Genomic DNA, 19240 nt, shown 5'->3' with positions numbered 1-19240 from the left:
GTTGTTTACAGGATTGACAGCGCGTATAGTAGCGCGTGACGCACTTGTAACAACTGATTGAGTGCGCACTGCTAGTGTAAAACATTGTGACGTACGTCAGGCCAGGGAGGTGGAAGAGAGACTCTTCTTAGTGCTTACCTGAAGAAAATAATGCACGCACACGTGACTCATTTCAGCGCTTCCAATTGGCTACATTCTTGAACCCATTTTATAATAGGCCTTATTGCATTCTTGTTTGTATGAAAATATTTAAACTTTACTCTATAAGTACACAGACCTCGGACGCAGCACTCCTAAGGTACACATCAGTCTACTGTGGGAGCTCCGCTGCGTTCGGGCTGGCTGGTCGCAGTTAAACAACAAATGTTAAATTCAGTTCTTTCTTCAGAGATCTAAACCTATCACACTCTAGTCTAGACCTATACGAGTCATAGTGATGTGGACAGACTGCATGAAAATTCCTGAATTCATAGCAACTTGCACCTCCTCTTGCAAAACAACTTATCTGTCCTTGGAATCACACAAGTTGTCATTTAATACTGCAATAGAAAGACGAGGCATTTAAGTTTGATATACAGTGTGTCAGTGGAAACCTGCTGAGTGGGGCATTACAACTTAATACAAGACTACTGTCTTTCCAGAAGCCCGACAAGACAGGTAAATACAGGTGAATACAGGTGAATACAGGTGAATACAGGTGAATACAGGTGAAGTTATAGCGCGATCATGATTTATTCGAGAACAAAGACAGCGAAACAGGGGGACACGGGCAAAGGACGGGTACTCACCCCAGGCCCAGCCGCGGCCGCTATGCGATACGATTAGAACACTACGATACGCCGCCACGGAGTTCATTCAAGCATCAGTGTGTCCGCGCTGCTGTCGCCAGGTTGCCCGTTCCTGTCCGATGCTTTCTTCGCCCCTGTGAAGTGCTGGGCTGGCTAGCTTGGATTGACCATATAAGTCGAATTGAGAAGATAATTGGGATAATTGTATTAAAACAAATGCGAGTTGAAAAACAATACCAGCGGTGAGTCGTGTTCCAGCTATCAAATAACGTAAACTGCAGGTTGCTAGACGCTAGTCACACTAGCAGTAGCTCTAAATCTGTGGCTTGTATTGTACCAGGGTCCAAGTTCTTCATCTTACGCAAGCTAGCTAATGAGCGTTCGCCATTCGCAGCTCCCGAATTGTCAGTGCAATAACGACAGTGCGTTCGCGATTGGGTAAACGCGACTGTATCCTGATAAGCGTTGATTTGTCAGGTGTGGTGGCGGAGTGGAAGGTGGACGGGTGGTGGTGGCCGTGGTGGTGGTGTTACAGGACCACTCTGAGGTCGGGTGGCCGGGAGCTCGGCCCCGTTTTATCAAAAGATAAAATTGATTTTAAATTTCCTTACCACACTAGCTGCCATAGACTTTACAGTTGAAATCGACTATGATCAATTTTAACTCTTCATAAAACAGGGCACCCTCGTGTATATACCGAAATGGAATACATCAGTCTCTTTCCACATGCGTTTTTTCTGCAAAAAAATTATTTTGGTTGATTGACTGATGCTATTATTTTGTTTTTTTCCCCACTGGCACTGGGATATTTATTTCTCTACATCAAACATATATTCATCTGAACACATAAAACATCATAATATTTCAAATAAAATACTTTGGAAAACAACCAAGAATATACCGTGACTCAGACCATCATAACATATCAAGAGAACTGGTGTCTAAACAGACACCATTTTTTCTGAAACACTTGCAACTTAAGATTATTTCTTGCAATAAATATTTCCTTATCATAACATTCCCTTATACTATCTTTACAAAAATCAAAACGAGGTATTATTCTGTTTATTTTTTATTCTCTTTATTTTTCTTGACCTTTAATCGCAAATATCTCCATTTGGCAAATATGGACTTATCGGTTTTTGCAAACAAACTCTTCATATATTTCATATCTCACAAGCATATAGTAATACAATTCAATGCCGAATTGTTGATACCCCCAAAACCAAATTGTTTATTTTCCGTCGTAAATGTTATTTCTAATCTCGCGTTAACACTATATACATTCTCTTACTTCAACCCACAATCTATTAACATATTGACATTCACTGACTCAAAAAATGCTATTATTTTTATTTCCGCCAAGGGAGGAGGTTATGTTTTCATCGCCGTTGGTTGGTTGGTTGGTTGATTGGTTGGTTGGTTGGTTGGTTGGTTTGATTGTTTGTTTGTTTGTCCGTGCGCAAAATAACTCAAAAAGTTGTGCACGGATTTGGATGAAACTTGCAGGAAAGCTTGGGAATGTACAAGGAACAGATGACTCAATTTTGGTAGTGATCCGCATTTTTTAATGGATTTTATGAATTTTGATTCGATAGCGTTTTGGCTGGTAGGGTCAATGAACTTGAGAGTTCAAGCTGCGCATTTTTTAGGTTTTCAAACGCGCATCCACTAAATTCTTGAAGTTTTCGCAGGCAGGCATACACAGGACCAGCTGGGGGCATCTCATGAAGCATTTTGTCCGACAAACTTGTCAGACAAAATTGCTCTCAGCCAATCAGATGCAAGGATTTCAGTAGCTTATAACAGTTTGTCAGAAAAATATCCGACCTAAACGCTTCATGAAATGCCCCCTCCCTTACTGGAGCCTCGGTATACACAATATAGGTACAGACTATAGACACTGACCTCGCCCTTTTCCCCGGTAGAGGGCCACAGAGACTTTGTATCACAAGGGATGTGAGACTAATCACCTCCCAGGTGTCACGATCACTGTCTTGAGATAACTCCTTGCCGAAACCAAATTTTTGCTATTAAAACAAAAACAAAACGTACTGTTTTCACTAGGGAAAAAAAAAACACAGACAAAAATAAACAAACAAACAAACAAACAAACAAAAAATCGTAGGGTGAAAAGTGGAATGAAATAAAATGAAATGAAATGAATGCAATCATGCAATGAAATGAAATGAAATGAAGAGTTTGTTTGCAAAAACCGAAAAGTCCATATTTGCCAAATGGAGATATTTGCGATTAAAGGTCAAGAAAAATAAAGAGAATAATGAGAAAATTTTTGCTTCTTTTGACCATAACTTCAAAAATATACCTTTATGTAATGACCTATATATCATTTAAAAGGTATTATTTTATACTTTATGACAGAGATCGTCCTTCAAAATCTTCAAAAATGGACTTATCGGTTTTTGCAAACAAACCATTCAAATATATAATATCTTCCGTCTATAAGGCGAAACGGGAAAGGGGGATTAATTACACAAACATTCTGTGATTGTAAAACAATTTTGCTCAAAAGTCTTTTCTTTTTTCTATATTTTGCTGAAATTGCATAAAGGAACCAATATGTAAGATTTGATGATTCATGTGGGATTGGAGAATAAACATTGTGGGCATAATAATTGCAGAACACTATTTTATACTATAAACTATAGGCCTATCAATGATCAGTCTACATGGATGCAATCATCATATAAACCTCAACTCAACTCAACTCAACTCACCTCAACTCAACACAACCTTCTTCTTTTTTCAAGGGTAATAATTTATGTAATACTGTATAATGTAGGCCTAACAACAAAGGCCTATGTTTTTAATTTTTGTAAAATCATTTGTAATTCAGCCTCTGGCTCCGATCAATGATTTGGTGAATAAAGATACCGTTAATAATCATAATTGTAGTAATGGTGATAATAATGATAATAATAATAATAATAATAATAATAATAGCAATAATAACAATAATGATGATGATGATAATAATAATAATAATAATAATAATAACAATAATAAAAATAATAATTATATTTACATTTTACTATACATTTCTAATCTGTCCTCTCATGGTCGTATACTTCATACATAATTCGTGCCTATTATGCATTACGGGGGAGAGTTTACCCCACCCCTAGGATATGTTCAAAGAGTAAGTATAGGGAGGAAAATCGTAAATTTAAGAATGATTAAAAGCATCGTAAGCTTTCTCCACGGTAATGAGTACGGATAAAAACTCTCTTCCTGTCTAGCGATTTTTTTCCTTCAGAATTTCATTTTTTTTTTCAGTGATGGTCTGTAAGAGTATAAGTCCACATGCCTCTTGTAAAGTCAGGATGAAAATTAGAAAGGAAATCATGTTTTCACGGAGAACTTGCATGCAGTATGTTAGGCTAGGCCCTGTGATCGGGTGCAAAATCACCATGTCGACACCAACAAGTCACACAGCCCAACGTATAATATGCGACCCGTGCACGAGCTATTACGTATAATGCATTATAAAAGTGTCTTGAGCTTATATCAATGGACCATCATGGTCGATTGATATGAGCTCAAGACACTTTTAGATTATACTTTTACTTTTAGAATTTAGGGGGAAAAGGCTCATAAGGTTAGATTACCATCGAAGCACATAGGCAAAATATAGGGATCACGAATTAAGTTCCACACCTAGATAATAATGGACCAAAAACAGAAAAAGTAACGAAGAAAAAAGCCCATACGAGATCGACATTAGGCCCTATACATCAAGGGGCCCTGCATGGTATGGTTGTGTCAAGATCGTGGACCTTTTTTGTTTGTTTGTTTGTTTGTTTGTTTGGGTTTTGTTGTTGTTGTTGTTTGTTGTTGTTTTTTTACTGTCTAATGATGGCTCGTGTTGGACCTGTTTTCTTATACGTGGCGTCTCATTGTGCATGCATGGACTTGTATACTCGTGGGATGAGCCCCTACTTATGATCGATGATGTTATTTTGAAAGTTTGTTTATCCGAAAATGAAATAGGGTTATTCCGCAGGTTCGTTAGTCTGAAAATGATTATAACACTTAAGCACATTGATACGAGACAAAGAAATCAAATCAAAATGCAGCAAATGAAATAAGGTTCGTTATCAATTCAGAAGGTTCGATGATAGTCCGAAAATGCAATAGGGAAAAATCCATTAATCCGAACACAAAAAAAAGGGGGGGGGGGGGGGATAGTACAAACGAACATTCGGAATAAGTTATCACAGACCTTATTACGTTTTCTGATGAACGAACCTTGGAAATAACAAACTTAATTATTCTTTTGATTTGTTTTGTTTTGTTGTTGTTGTTGTTTTTTTTTTTTCATTTGCGGACTAACGAACCTTCAAAATATTACAAACCTTATCCCATTTTCGGCTTAACGAACCTCCGGAATTACGAACCTTCAAAAATAACGAATTTTGATAACCCGGCCCTTTATCTTTAACAATGGTGTTTTCATCCTAGTCCAAAGACGAAATTTGTTTAGTTGATTTCCCGTGGGGAATACCATAAAAATATCTTGATGAATTTCCATGTGATTGATTACAGAGTGTCAAACGCTTTATATTCGAGCAGAACACCTGCAGAATGACCGTCAGCTTCTATTACATGCTCTCATCTTTCTCTGCATAAAATTGGCTTCGTTTTCTCCTTTCATATAGGTTTTCATGAGACCAACATTTCAAAAGTTAATTTCTCAATCTAATCATTTGACTCTTTCATGTGATCATAATTATAGGCGTGGATTTTTTTTCTTTCTGTCCACAGTGATGAGACTATCAAAATAGCTTCCCAAATCTTGTGAGTCTTTTTAACGCTCAATACCTCTAAGCCTGGAAGAACGACAAGGTTACAGATAGATTTAAACAAGAAACTGTAGTTTTCCTAAATTTTGTGTCATGTCCACATCATTCAAGAATTAATAATATAGTCATTTCGAAGAGTATGATAATAACGGTTAACTCTTAAATCAGTTTCTAATTTTTGTCGGTTTGTGTTTGCAATCCGAGAGACAGATAGGTTGTAGTTGTAAGAATTATAAAAGTAGATTCTCATTTCATAGGTTCTCTGTATATAGTTTTAGGATTTGGTAAACTTTTCTGTTTGTATATATCTTTTCCAAGGCCTGGCAAAAAAGAGAGAAATATATATTTTGTTTTGTTTTGTTTTTTCTTCTTGCTCATTTACTCTCTTTCTTCAAGAGGAGTATACCCTGCATGGTTCCCGAGTTGTTTCTCATTGTTGCCTTTGACCTTTATTCCTATAAGGACTCCGGTCCCTGAATATCACCTAATATAGGCTTTATGAATCCAAACGGAGACACGCAACTTGAGTGTTATTTATCACGCCTAAGTTATTTGACTGTCAACTTGACGTTTGGATCATAGAGATTTTTTTTTTTTTTTTTTTAATCGTGCATGATTTAAAGGCTCATGTTAGCCGTCTTCGATAACGGGGCACCGGCTGCCGAATTGTATTATGTAATTACACTTGAAATATAAAATGGAGAAGAAGAAAAAGAAGAGAAAAGAGAGAGAGAGAGAGAGAGAAAAGAAGGATCAGAAGAGGAAGGAGAACCAGAATGTCAGGATAAAAGGAGATAAAACAGTAGAAAAAAAAGAAGTAAGAGAATTAGGAGAAGAACGAGAAAAGAGAAGGAAACAAGAAGAAAGAGAAGAAGAAAAAAGAGAAAAGAAAGACAACAAAGAGTGTTATAGAAAGAAAATTAATATCATTCGAAGAGTTTGTTTGCAAAATCCAATAAGTCCATATTTGCCAAATGGAGATATTTGCGATTAAAGGTCAAGAAAAATAAAGAAAATAATAAGAAAGTTTTTGCTTCTTTTGACCATATAACTTCAAAAATATACCTTTATATGTAGTGACCAATATATCATTTAAAAGGTATTATTTTATAATTTATGACAGAGACCATACTTCAAAATCTTCAAAAATGGACTTATCGATTTTTGCGAACAAACTCTTTATTCATTAACGATGATCAGGAAGATGTGATGACTTATTGTGTTTGTAAAGTTGTGCGTTTTCAAGAACCCATTTTACCTTTCATGTAGGTCTACACTCTTGAATAAGTGTGTACGTGCAACATATAAGTGTGTGGGTAATGTTACAAGTTAGGTCAGTCTTCGTCATCTCTCTGCCTTCTTGTCCCCTTGACTGTTTGTTACAGATCAGTGAATCTGATGATAGAATTGGAAAAGTCATGGAATAAAGATTTCGGACAAATATACGTACACCCAAACGATGACTGTTCTGCATGCCTTTGCGAAGTTGAAGCCATTGCATTGACAGGAATGGTGATCGAACTTGAAGTTTAATCTTTGGAGCATGGGAATAGATAAGCACATTTTACTTTTGATGGCCAGGCTGTTAAGAATCTCCAATGCTATACTTTTCTAGGGGTGTTGGTCTTCTATCTTTAAAAAAAAAAAAAAAAAGAAAGAAAAAACTCAAACAGAAACACTCCAAAACCATTATACGCTTGAAGAAAGACATAATAATATTTATTATATGTCATGCCATTGCTACTATAATCAATGATTCTTGCGAAAAATTAAATGGGTAATTTCATAACTTATGTGACTTCGATTAAACATTTACCATCCTATTTTTTATATCCTGTGAACAATCATGCTATTTTTTAATCACGCAAATCAGATACAGATTGGTAAACGCCCTTGTGTACATAACTCTGCAGGACGGTGTCGAGAAGTTGTCATAGCGAGCGCCCTCTTTTGTGTGATCAGAAAACACCTGTCTGACAACGTGCAGCGCTGCATGCAGCCCAAAGGATGCAGCCACACTTGACTGCACTGGCTAGCCTAGCGAGCAGTGCTGCTAGCTGGCTTGATCAGAGGATCGAAGTTCGAACAGCACTACTGTAACAAACTGTAATTGATCGTAGCGGCATGCGCATGTTGACATGGCATACATGAGTCTGTAAGAATATGGCTTCTACGGCTCGCAAACTTCAGTTGACGCTGGCCGTCATCAAACCTGATGTAGTGGCACACCCAATCAAGTTCCAGGTAATGTTGATGAACCCTTATTTTAATACTATCGAACCGATTTGGTGTAATAAGAATTAGGAGCAAAAGCATACCAAAAAAAAAGCAAAGCTCACGAAGTGCTGCTGCGCCAGCGGCCAGCCAGCGTGACAAGGCAGGGGACACTCCCCGAGCGAGATCCTCCTCGCCTCGCTCGGCCTCGGCCAGCATGATGCAGCATGAGCTGCTGATACTAGGTGATAGTGATACTATAACCAAGGAGGTTTAAGAGTTGGAGTTCCAACTGGCTATAATTATTCAAACAGTTGTCAGATTTCTATTGATGTACAAAAGAATTTCACAGGTGCATTTGTGCCTTTGATGATCGATGTTCGAAGCCGCCGTCTTGCTGAGCAATCTCAGTCCGGGAAACCCGCTCATGAGGACCGCCCCCGCGTACGAGGATGGTCCCTCCTCATGAGGACCTCCCCCCTCCTCATGAGGCCCCCCGGGGAACGCCTCATGAGCCCCCCCCCCCCCCCCCCCTTCACTTCTTATTCATCTCACATCTGACGTATAAATTGTCGCAACTTTGCACGGTGATTTTTTGTTACACACACATGTCCACTATCCATGATGAAAAGAAGAAAAAATCCTGTCTGTTTTTTTTTTTTTAAAATCGAGTTTTAATCACCCGATGCAGAGCGCCCATCAAAACACGGGCGCCAACGCGTTCGCACAATGCAAGACTGCCGCACCTGGCGGCCTGATCCGACTAAATATTTTCGATGCTTTTTTCTGCGGCTCTCACCTCTCCGCGCACGAATCAGCCTCGTGAAGCTGAAGTCTGACATCTTTTTACACAAATTCGTAACGAGAAAAATTAAATCAGTACTAACCTGATCTTGTCCATATATTCCAAATTACTATTCCACACTGATAGAGTAGGTGGGTAGATGACATACTCAAGTTTGTTAGCAAAATAATCACTTTGTAGGTATGACGAGTTCACTTTCTTCGTCAATTCCGCCCACGATTCCGCCGTTTGGGCGCTTTTTCTGGAATCATCCCGCGACGCGACGTACGTCGCATACATCACGCATCCAGCACATACTAAGTACCAGACTGGTATGTGCTGGATGCGTGATGTGATGCGACGTACGTCGCGTCGCGGGATGATTCCAGAGAAAGCGCCCAAACGGTAAGCGGCGGCGGAATCGTGGGCGGAATTGACGAAGAAAGTGAACTCGTCATACCTACAAAGTGATTATTTTGCTAACAAACTGGAGTATGTCATCTACCCACCTACTCTATCAGTGTGGAATAGTAATTTGGAATATGGGTCATTCCATGGGGTTGGGTCTTCTCTAGATTTTCATGTTGTGTAGGGAATAAAAGTCATATTCTGAAAAATTTATCAAATAATTGTCCGTGGTTTGCAGTTATTCTTGGAGAGAAATGTGTGAAGAATTATTTGATGAAAAAAAAACAAGCCTGTGTACAAATGTATTTTGTCTATGACTGTTTCACTCATGATGTCCCATGGTTTTTTTGTGGTTTATGTTGTGACATAAATATATGCCATTTTCATGGCAATGTAAAACAGGAATATACAACCTTTCAGCATTATGCCTATCATAATTAAGAGAGGCAAGGTGACTTCTACAAAGACTATAAGGCACATAAACATTTGTAACAAAATAAGAACACCAGAGCATCTTCAAGCAACCTCATACCTATGTTACAAACGATGTCCATGGCAATTTTTGTTGTAACATAGGTATAGCATGGTTTTACATACACTTCCAATCATAATATGATTAGAAACTTTATTTCTATAATGAGATTTATATTTCAGGAGTATTCTTATCCAAAAATTAGCATCAAAATCCTCAAAATAAACGAGAAAATACGGAACATATCACTGTACTTCAGTGCGATGTCCGGCCTCTTCGTGTAACGTAGGTAAGGAAAGACGCTCTCGCGATAAAAAGAAGAGCTACTAACTTCAGCAATCGTATTCATGTCACTGGCAGTCCTCCCCCAATGGCAGAAAAACTACTCACAGCCAATATACACCTACCTGGACAGCGCAAGATCTGTTTTACTGCCGTTGTCCATGTAACGTAGGTACAGGAGTTTTAATGTTTCTGATGTCAATTGGTAAGCTTTTACGCTATTTTATGAAAATAATAACATTTGTCATATTCTGTGACTCTATTAGAGGAAAAAAAACGACATCTATACCTCTGAACTGGCCAAAAATACTGTGGACGATGATACTGTAGTCCCACATACTGAGATATTTGTTACAGGTTCATGTTCATAATTTTGATTGCCAAATTTTCCGTCCATGCCGGTCTCTGCAAAAGGAGCATATATTCCTCTCTTAGAAAACCATACAAAAGTATATCAGTGTATCTTCACTGCAATATAAAATTGTTTTACCTCCCGATTATTGTGAATTTTTGGACTCTTTTGTCATTAGGTATCTACCAAGGTAGACGTGCTAGAGTTAGTATTAATCACTATATACTAGTTGGAAAACGTAGATGTCCAGACTGCATCTGAACTAGAGAAATAGAGTTTGCCTTATTTTGCTGGTGATATTGAGGGAACTAGGAGCTGTGAAATTCTTTCTCTTTAACAGATTTACTTCGAAAATGTCAATGTTTTCCTTCCAAGATTTCACTGACCTGTTAGATGCTCTGATGAAGTTGTTAACATTTCACAAAGATTCACCATTTCCATTCCATGTTCACCCAAGTGTGAAGTCTCAAAGCTAAAATGCCAGTGTCCTATTCAGTTTGGGTGGGTAGTGGGTAGGAAAGGCTTTAATAAAATTATGAACCCCAATCAAAATTGGACTATTATTGCTCTACACTATCATTCAAAAAGAGGGCGACAATTTCGATGGGGGATGAATATAAAATAGGGCCTAGTATTATTTTGGGAGTCTATTAAGGACCATAACCGTAACCGTAACCCTGACCCTAGCCCTAACCTTAGCTAGGACACTGGGGGCAGCAACCTGCCCTTCCTACAGTGTAGCTTGCATCTGAAAACAAGTTTTTAGCATAGAGTATGAAAATGATATTTTCCTATGTTTTGCATGCTATATTATTATTATTAATATTTACATCATTTTAAGCATAACCCATTTTTTTTTTTTTCAATTTTGGTGGGTTGTACACATGGAACTCTAGCTAATGGGTATGCCAAGAGGTAGAAATGTAAGCAAAATTGTTAAAATTATTTAATTCCATTCATAAACACACAGATACATCAACAGGAATATATAGTCAACCCCGACAAAAATTTTCTTTTATTTTTTTTATTCTATTTCTCTTTACACCTTTTGTTCAGTTTGTCGGTGAATCTGCCATGGCTCCTCCTCTACCACCGCTACATGTTAAACTACATGAAAGAGTGAAAAGGACACATCCACAGCACTCCACAAACAGAGAGGAAGCCGACAAAGCAACACCCAAGAAGAGCGAATGTAACAAACTAGACAAGAAGAAAACTGCACAGAGGGAAAATGGACAGAAGAAAAACAAAAATCGAGGGCTAAATGGACATTGGACAAAAGAGCAGAAATTAATTTCAAACAAAGAACATGGAGAAGACAAGAAGACTTGTCTGATTTCTCTTTATTAGTTTTCTTAGTTACTTGACAACTAGTTGATGATGTTGTTAGTGTATATTAGGTCAAATTGTGTAAAGCTTCACTTTCTTCTTCTTCTTCTGATTAAGTCTGCCTTCTTTCATATCAGAGTTACAAAGAATTGAAGTCTGTGTAACATAGGTATTGTTCCACAGGTGTGCAGTAGATATAATTCCAAAGAACTGTTACAATAGTGTTATTTGTGGGAACATACATAAAGTCTATATGTGTAGGTTTTAACATCTCGCACCACAATAAAGGAAATCAGTTGATATGTCGTAGTGTACCTATGTTACAAAGACATACTGTCTGTGTAACATAGGTAGTACACCGTGGGTGAGGTTGTTGTCTGAAAACCCCTGATTATAACAATAAAATCATGTTTTCACTTGAATACCCATACAAATCACTTGCTTCAATTGTGGTGCTTTTAAGAATATTGTCATTGTGTCACTCTTGATGAAAAAGTTAAACCTTTGATTGAAATTGTTGATGGTTTGTAGAAAAAAACATGTTAATAAAAGTGGCTTGCAGTTGACATCAGAACATACGATCTTACTAATAATGATCTCATGCGCCTGTTAAATAACATGTTGATGTGCTATGGACAAAAAAAACGTGGATGTGTTCATTGTTATCATTTCAGAACACAAAATGATGAAGGATGTCAACAAATGAAGTCCGTGTAACATAGGTATTTTGCCATACCTGTTTACCAATGCTGACTGAAAGTGTGCGAAGTAATAAACAGATTTCTAGTGGAATATGTTGAAGAATGGGAGTAACAAATCAGGGGGAAAAAGGAAATTTCAATTTACCCAACTTGAATTTTCAACTTGTATGTCACAATTTCAGTCCCAACCCCATGGAATTACCCATATATGGACAAGATCAGGTTAGTACTGATTTAATATTTCTCGTTACGAATTTGTGTAAAAAGATGTCAGACTTCAGCTTCACGAGGCTAATTCGTGCGCGGAGAGGTGAGAGCCGCAGAAAAAAGCATCGAAAATATTTAGTCGGATCAGGCCGCTAGGTGCGGCAGTCTTGCATTGTGCGAACGCGCTGGCGCCCGTGTTTTGATGGGCGCTCTGCATCGGGTGATTAAAACTCGATTTAAAAAAAAAAAACAGACAGGATTTTTTCTTCTTTACATCATGGATAGTGGACATGTGTGTGTAACAAAAAATCACCGTGCAAAGTTGCGACAATTTATACGTCAGATGTGAGATGAATAAGAAGTGAAGGGGGGGCCTCATGAGGCGTTCCCCGGGGGGCCTCATGAGGAGGGGGGAGGTCCTCATGAGGAGGGACCATCCTCGTACGCGGGGGCGGTCCTCATGAGCGGGTTTCCCGGACTGATCTAGAACATTTTGAACGTTAACATAATATTGGCCATATTTTGCTTATTTATTTACTAAATGAAATGAAATTTCACTTAATGATAAAGCATGTAAAACAAAAATCAATCCCGTGCAGAAATTTGTGCAAAAGTGTAAATCAGAGCTGTATCATGTGAAAATGTTTAAAACTGTACCATCCTGGAAAGCCGGTTTTATCACTTTTCCGCTTAATTCCGACAAATAAAACTGACCTGGAATAATCTTCAAATATAATTCTTTCTTGATAGATATATCAGAATCTTCAGATTAGTGGCCGGGTATGCCCAGTCGAGTAATTTTCATCTTTATTTCAGCATTTTTTGCGCAATTTCTATTCGCACATCCTCGTGTCTGTACCACCTACCTTGTATAAGAAGGGATAGCAAAAAGTAATTACCATCACAAAGACATATCTTCCTTAGAAAGTGGCTGGTGATTATGCAATGAGACACGAGTCAATTGTCTTCCTATCTGCGTGGCAGATCCTGTTCGGCACATGCTTCAAATATTTCTGAGCGGCGGCATCGAACATCTAGTAAAGGAAATAAGACAGTTGTGACTCCATTCTCTTGAACCTCCTTGCTATATTCACCTAACTATCAGTATCGGCGGCATCGAACATCTAGTAAAGGAAATAAAACAGTTGTGACTCCATTCTCTTGAACCTCCTTGCTATATTCACCTAACTATCAGTATCAGACTGTAGACACAGCAGGGCTGGGAAAGAGTTCCTTATGTCCCCCCCCCCCCCCCCCCCCCCCCCCCCACTAGTTTGCACAAAATAGATAGGTTGCTGTTTGTTTGCTTTTTGCTGATGGTGGACTAAATAAAGGTTATGGGAAGTCTTCCCATAAATGGCATAACCTTTATTTAGTTTATTATTGGTAAAAAGGAATAGTAGTTTGTTTTGTGCAAGTTGGTGGGGGGGGGGGGGGGGGGGGGGATAAGGAACTCTTTCCCAGGGCTACCAACTCTCACTCATTGAGAGTGAGACTCACTCATTTTGGTCCTTTCTCACTCTAAACCTTTATTTCATTTGCATGCATTTCTAAATTCTATTGATCTTGCTCATTTTGACTCCTAAATTATAGCATTAGCCTATCGGAGTCTCACTCTCAACTAGTTTCCAATGTTGGCAGCCCTGACACAGCCCTGTCGCTGACGGACGGCCTCTGGCCAGGCTATTAACTACCAGTAGAACGTCTGGAAGATAAAACCCTGTAACGTTAGCTGTAACCAGTGATACTAGTCTATGCGTCACTATTCTCTAACGATACTTCGATAGTGACAATCTGACACCTAACAATAGAATACAAATAGTGACTGGTAGTGATACTAGTGGCGTAGTGCTTTGATGAGTGTAGACCCTCTCTAGATAGAAAAATTCATCTAACTGTCCTCCGGAGGTTTTTTTTTAAATTTGTATTTTAGGACTATTATTAGGGCTAATTATTATTATTATTTTTACTTTTATGGCTTCTTTGTTAGATCTAGGCTTGATAAATATTTCAGAGTGTAGTATAGTAGGCCTAACAGTTCATGAGTTAGATTAAGCATGTTTTTAACGCCTGGTTAAGCTTATCTACACAGTTTTAATGACCAAGTAAGAGCACCTGACCATGGAGCAACTACTGTGATCGTCGACATGGTAAAATTATCCCTTTTCTCTTATTTTCCTTGACATTTCATTTTCGTCCTGTAGGAATGTTTTTAAAAAGTCACTGTACATACAAATTGTACACCCCACCAACAAGCCAAATAGCAAATAAATAGTACGACGGTACACCCGATGTTGGACTGTGTACTTATCAAGAAGAAGAAGATGAAGAAGACATTTTGATTATTGTTTTTATAAATGAATAGGGAACATTGCGGAAGCCAAGAATTTGGTTTAAATTCCAACAAGGTAGTTGGTTTGCTAGTGCAAGTCATTCTTGTCCATTTTTCCTCCTATTGTTTTCCAGGCGATACAGAGAATGATCGTAGACCACAACTTCCTTGTTGTTCGTTCCAAGATTTTGAGATGGAGCCGCTCAGATGCTGAAAGATTCTACGAAGAACACAGAGGTATTTTGATGAAACCAAACAAAAAGAAAAAAATATATATGACAGCCATATATTAGCAATCACTGTCTTAATGTATATGTTGAGAGCTTGAGAATTGCCCAGGGCAAGCTGATTTTTTTTTTCTTTAATATGGTCAGTATTTAGATTTGACAAATTTTATTATTTTTTTTTCAATGTGCAGAATGGAGGAACTGGCCATATTGAAAGTTACATATGTATATTTCATATTTTTAGTATTACTCAGACTGTGATATCCAACAGTGAGACTATTCTTTTGGTCATGGCCTGACCAGAACCAAGTGATATTCAAAAGTGCTTGAGGAACTTTTAAAGTTTTATTTGTGGTTTGCACACAGTAAGTTTTGGTCATTGGGTAGTTGAGTGCCACAGAGAAAAGAAGCTCATGGTAATTTTTGCCCCTAGATTCAATTTCATCATTCATTTTATTATTTTTTTTTCTATTGGCATTTATACAGTGCACTCCAGTTATAAGTACATAATGAACATTATATACCTCATATATAGATTCCTCTCGTCTGATTGGTTAAAAGTGGAGTCATGAAAATAGCTGTGCCCCATTTTTGATCAAAATGACGTCATGATTTACTGTGCCCGGGGCATAGAATCAACTGTGCCCTGTAAATAGGTTTGGAGACAGTCGCAACCCCGTACACATAGATCACTCATATGTACGCACCAATGATACGACCGCCGCGCTGTCGATCAGCGTTGATTACGAGTGCTGTAAAAGAGACTAGAATCTATATTTTCGGTATCTATATTTCGGAATCTATTTTTTCGGTACATATAAAACAAATAATGACAGCTTGATATTCGGGGAGGCCCTCGGTGATGTGAAAACCATAATTTTAACTGTGCCCCTCATAGCAGTCATTATTTGTATACTATAATAAAATCCAGGTTACAATGAAGTAAATATTCAGGCCCCAACATCTGCTTAGATATGTTTTTTATTGTTTATTTGTTTGGTTACATCAAATTTGGATATAATGAAGGAAAACTACCAGTCCTGAGGATGTTGTTATAACTGGAGTCGGATGACAATTTTGGAGAAATGAGCAGGGATTTTCAAGTGATGTCACTACCGGAAAGCTTGCATACATGTAAATGGTCCTTTCCAACTTGGCTTAGTAGTAGAACTCTGCTTTATGCACAGTTCATCTGTTTCCTCCAAATGCAATCTACAGGAAGGTTCTTCTACAATCGCCTGGTGGGCTTCATGACGTGCGGACCCATGTGTGCCCAGATCCTGGCCGGAGACAACGTCATCACACGCTGGAGGGAACTCATGGGACCCACCAAGACGTTCAGGTGACACATAGCTTCACACTGTTGGTAACCTTTGACCCCTGGTTGAATGGTTTGTCACTTGAGTTGGTGTTTTTGCCGATTTCTTTGTGGTGGTTATGTATGTGAAGAGTTGTCATTACTGAGCGGTTAGAGGGATGGTATGGTTTTGGTTGAGATGGGGCTTCAGGTTTCCAATTTGTGTGTGTGTGTGTGTGAGATAATGAGAAACCTCGTATGAGATATGAAAGAGCATACTATGTTTTGAAGAGGAATTCAAAGTTTATTTGATGAAAATTGATTTTGAAATGGCTGAGATATCCAAAAACAATGAGGTCCTTATTGAAGGTGGGACCTACGTTTCATGAGGAGCACTTTGTTTTACTTTTTTTTTTTTTTGATATCTCGGCCATTTTAAAACCAACTTTCATCGAATTGACTTTGAATTCCCCGTAGAATTGTATGCTCTTTCATATTTCATAATTGTTTTCTAATTATCTTGCAAAAAGTTAAAATCTGAATCCCCCATCTTAACAGATACTATTGTATCCCTTTAAGACCACACAGATAAGACTGTGGGCTACCATGCATGTGTTTGAGCTTTGAGTCCCAGCCTGGCACTTTATTCCTAATAGCCAAGACTTTGGAGGGGACTTAAAGCCATTGGTCCCATTTGCTGCACCCTATAGATATGCACATAACAGAATCCATTTCACCTGTCTTGTAAAGAGCAGGATGAAAACACATTGAAGTGGTCAAATGTGCCAAAATGCTGGCTGATATGCTGCAGTAGTTGTCAGATTTGAAGGATGCAGATTACCCCAAAGAAGAAGAAGAAGAAGAAGAAGAGTATGACAGTGAATACAGCAATGGTTTAAATGCATTCATTTTGATGGTGGTGGCAATGATGAAATAAGTGTAATAAGGATCCTGGTACTGGTGTTAGTTTATGGTTATGACTGAAGATGTCGAAAATAATGGTGATTGATTAAATGACATTCTGGGGAGCATTTCATGAAGCATTTTTCCGACAAACTTGTCAGACAAATTTGCTGTCAGTCAATCAGTTGCAAGGATTTCAGTAGCTTACAACAGAATGTCAGAAAAAAATATCTGATAAGATGCTTCATGAAATGCCCCCCCCCCCCCTGATGCTATGCTGCAAAGCAATGGTAATGATGCTGATAATGATGATAACAAAGGTGTGATGAATGAGGAGAAAGCGGATGGTTTTCTCCACTACTACAGAGGAACATATCCCAGTGAGTACAGGGAATCTTTGATCGGTCAGTACTGGTCAAACAATATGCTTCGAAACTTGCCACAATTTATTACCACGGTGTAAGCGATTAGCAAGGTTGTATGGTGGTGATTAAACTACGACGGTGATAGCTGTGGTTGTCATGGACGCAGTTCAGATGATCAGCACTGTCAGCAACTGGAACTTATAAAAATAATGTCTCGACTGCCGTTTCTCAATTCCCAGGGCCAAGCACATTCAGCCCGACACGATAAGGGGACAGCATGGCTTGACAGACACCAGAAATGCAACACATGGTTCTGGTAAGTGTCCTCTGCACTGAATCACTTCTTTGTACATACATGTACTTTGACAAACTGCCACAAAGACAATTTCTGCAGCCAAATAGGAGACACATTCGACTTAAAATTACTTCAGTTTCATCATTTGTATTTGCTTGCCAATTGACAGTGTGGTAGTTTGATGTCTCTGTTGATAGATCCCTATATCTTGACAGATGTGTTGTTTCTTTTACTTTTTCACCTCTGTCAAAGAAGCTCTTTTTTGTTTGCATTTAGTTTTAGTTTGTTAGCAGTATTAACCTAGAAATTACAAACGGATTTTGATGAAATGTTCAAGATAGGTCTTTTGTGGGAGAAGGACCAGATAATTACATGTAGTTTTTTGTTGCCTGAAAGATTTTGTTTTCATGTCCTGACTTAGACATAAAAAAGCCTAGTCCTGATTTGGGGAATTATTATCACATGATGAGATGCCCTTTACATACAGTGGACTCCCGGTATAATGAGTCCTTCGGACCGGCAGTTTTCTTTCGTTATATTGAAATTTCATTATAACCGAACAAATAAACAAGAAACGAAGAGCAGATAATGTTGCGGCTTGAATTTTTACTTTGTTGTAACCCTAATGTTGTTATAACCGTGTTCGTTATAGCAGGAGTGCACTGTACTGGTATTTCGGCCATGGCTCTCTAGACCATCGCTAATTTTGACGTGTGAAAGTTCTGGATGATAACTGTGTTTGTACACATGGGCGTAACTGGTATTTTTTGGATGATTTCAAGAGATGTTGCAAATGCTGTGCTTCAATTTAAAGGTGCTCTGTTTTGCTAAATAATGATGTGACAGATTCGCCGGAAACTGCATCCAGGGAAATTGGTTTCTTCTTCCCGGAGTTCAGCATCCAGCGCTGGTATGAGAGGGAAGAGCCGCTCTATCGGGACGAGAGTGTGCCCGTGGTGTACTGCAAGGAGCTGCACCTCCACATACCGCGGCCGGCGGATATCCTGCTAGAGAGCTGACATAGGGTCTGAAGACTGCAGAAATTATATCATTTAAAGAATGTTTTATCTCGGATGTTTCATATCGGTTCTTCCTCATCCAGCATTTCTCTTGAGATGTGGAAACTTTGCTTTTTGTGCAAAGACTTGCCCTTACCTATAGAGGTAACAACTGTTGACATTAGAGGTTAATTTTTGTTGATGCTTGTGGTCTTTCTCTTTTCTTTGTATTGCAAGAAAGTTGCTTCAGCTGTTGGCTTCAGCTGTTGCTAAAGGATGTTGTGTTAAAAATGGATGGCATTATTCTGCAAGTTTTCATGCAATATAAAGGTTTAGGTGTAGCATATTCATTTTACCTCTTAAATTCTTTGTCATCTGGTCATTGGTCACTGGTCGGTCTAGAAGCACACTGTATTCTCCATCCATCCTTTTTTTTTTGTAAGGGGGAATGATACCCAAATAT

At 38.4% G+C, this 19240-nt stretch overlaps 1 protein-coding gene across 1 annotated transcript; it reads left to right on the top strand.

Annotated features, from left to right (window-relative positions):
* Positions 1-7739: 7739 nt before the first annotated feature.
* Positions 7740-18798, top strand: LOC139710043 (nucleoside diphosphate kinase 6-like). Its single transcript, XM_071621990.1, has 5 exons — positions 7740-7855; positions 14827-14929; positions 16138-16261; positions 17724-17800; positions 18626-18798. Exons 1-5 carry the CDS (start codon positions 7775-7777, stop codon positions 18796-18798), a joined length of 558 nt encoding a protein of 185 aa, XP_071478091.1. The 5' UTR covers positions 7740-7774.
* Positions 18799-19240: the final 442 nt, after the last annotated feature.

Source organism: Diadema antillarum, unplaced genomic scaffold, assembly GCF_040938485.1.
Source record: "Diadema antillarum isolate AM-2024a unplaced genomic scaffold, OU_Dant_1.0 seq00001495_RagTag, whole genome shotgun sequence".
Taxonomy (NCBI): Eukaryota; Metazoa; Echinodermata; class Echinoidea; order Diadematoida; family Diadematidae; genus Diadema; species Diadema antillarum.
Note: the sequence above shows the minus strand (reverse complement) of the source record. Positions and strands in the feature narration are given on the sequence as shown.

Bases quoted from the DNA above. Each gene is read 5' to 3' on its own strand.
- LOC139710043 (XM_071621990.1), top strand. From the start codon at position 7,775: ATGGCTTCTACGGCTCGCAAACTTCAGTTGACGCTGGCCGTCATCAAA. The intron at 14,930-16,137 runs GTATTTTGATGA...TGCAATCTACAG, and splicing joins ATTCTACGAAGAACACAGAG to GAAGGTTCTTCTACAATCGC. The intron at 16,262-17,723 runs GTGACACATAGC...CTCAATTCCCAG, and splicing joins GGACCCACCAAGACGTTCAG to GGCCAAGCACATTCAGCCCG.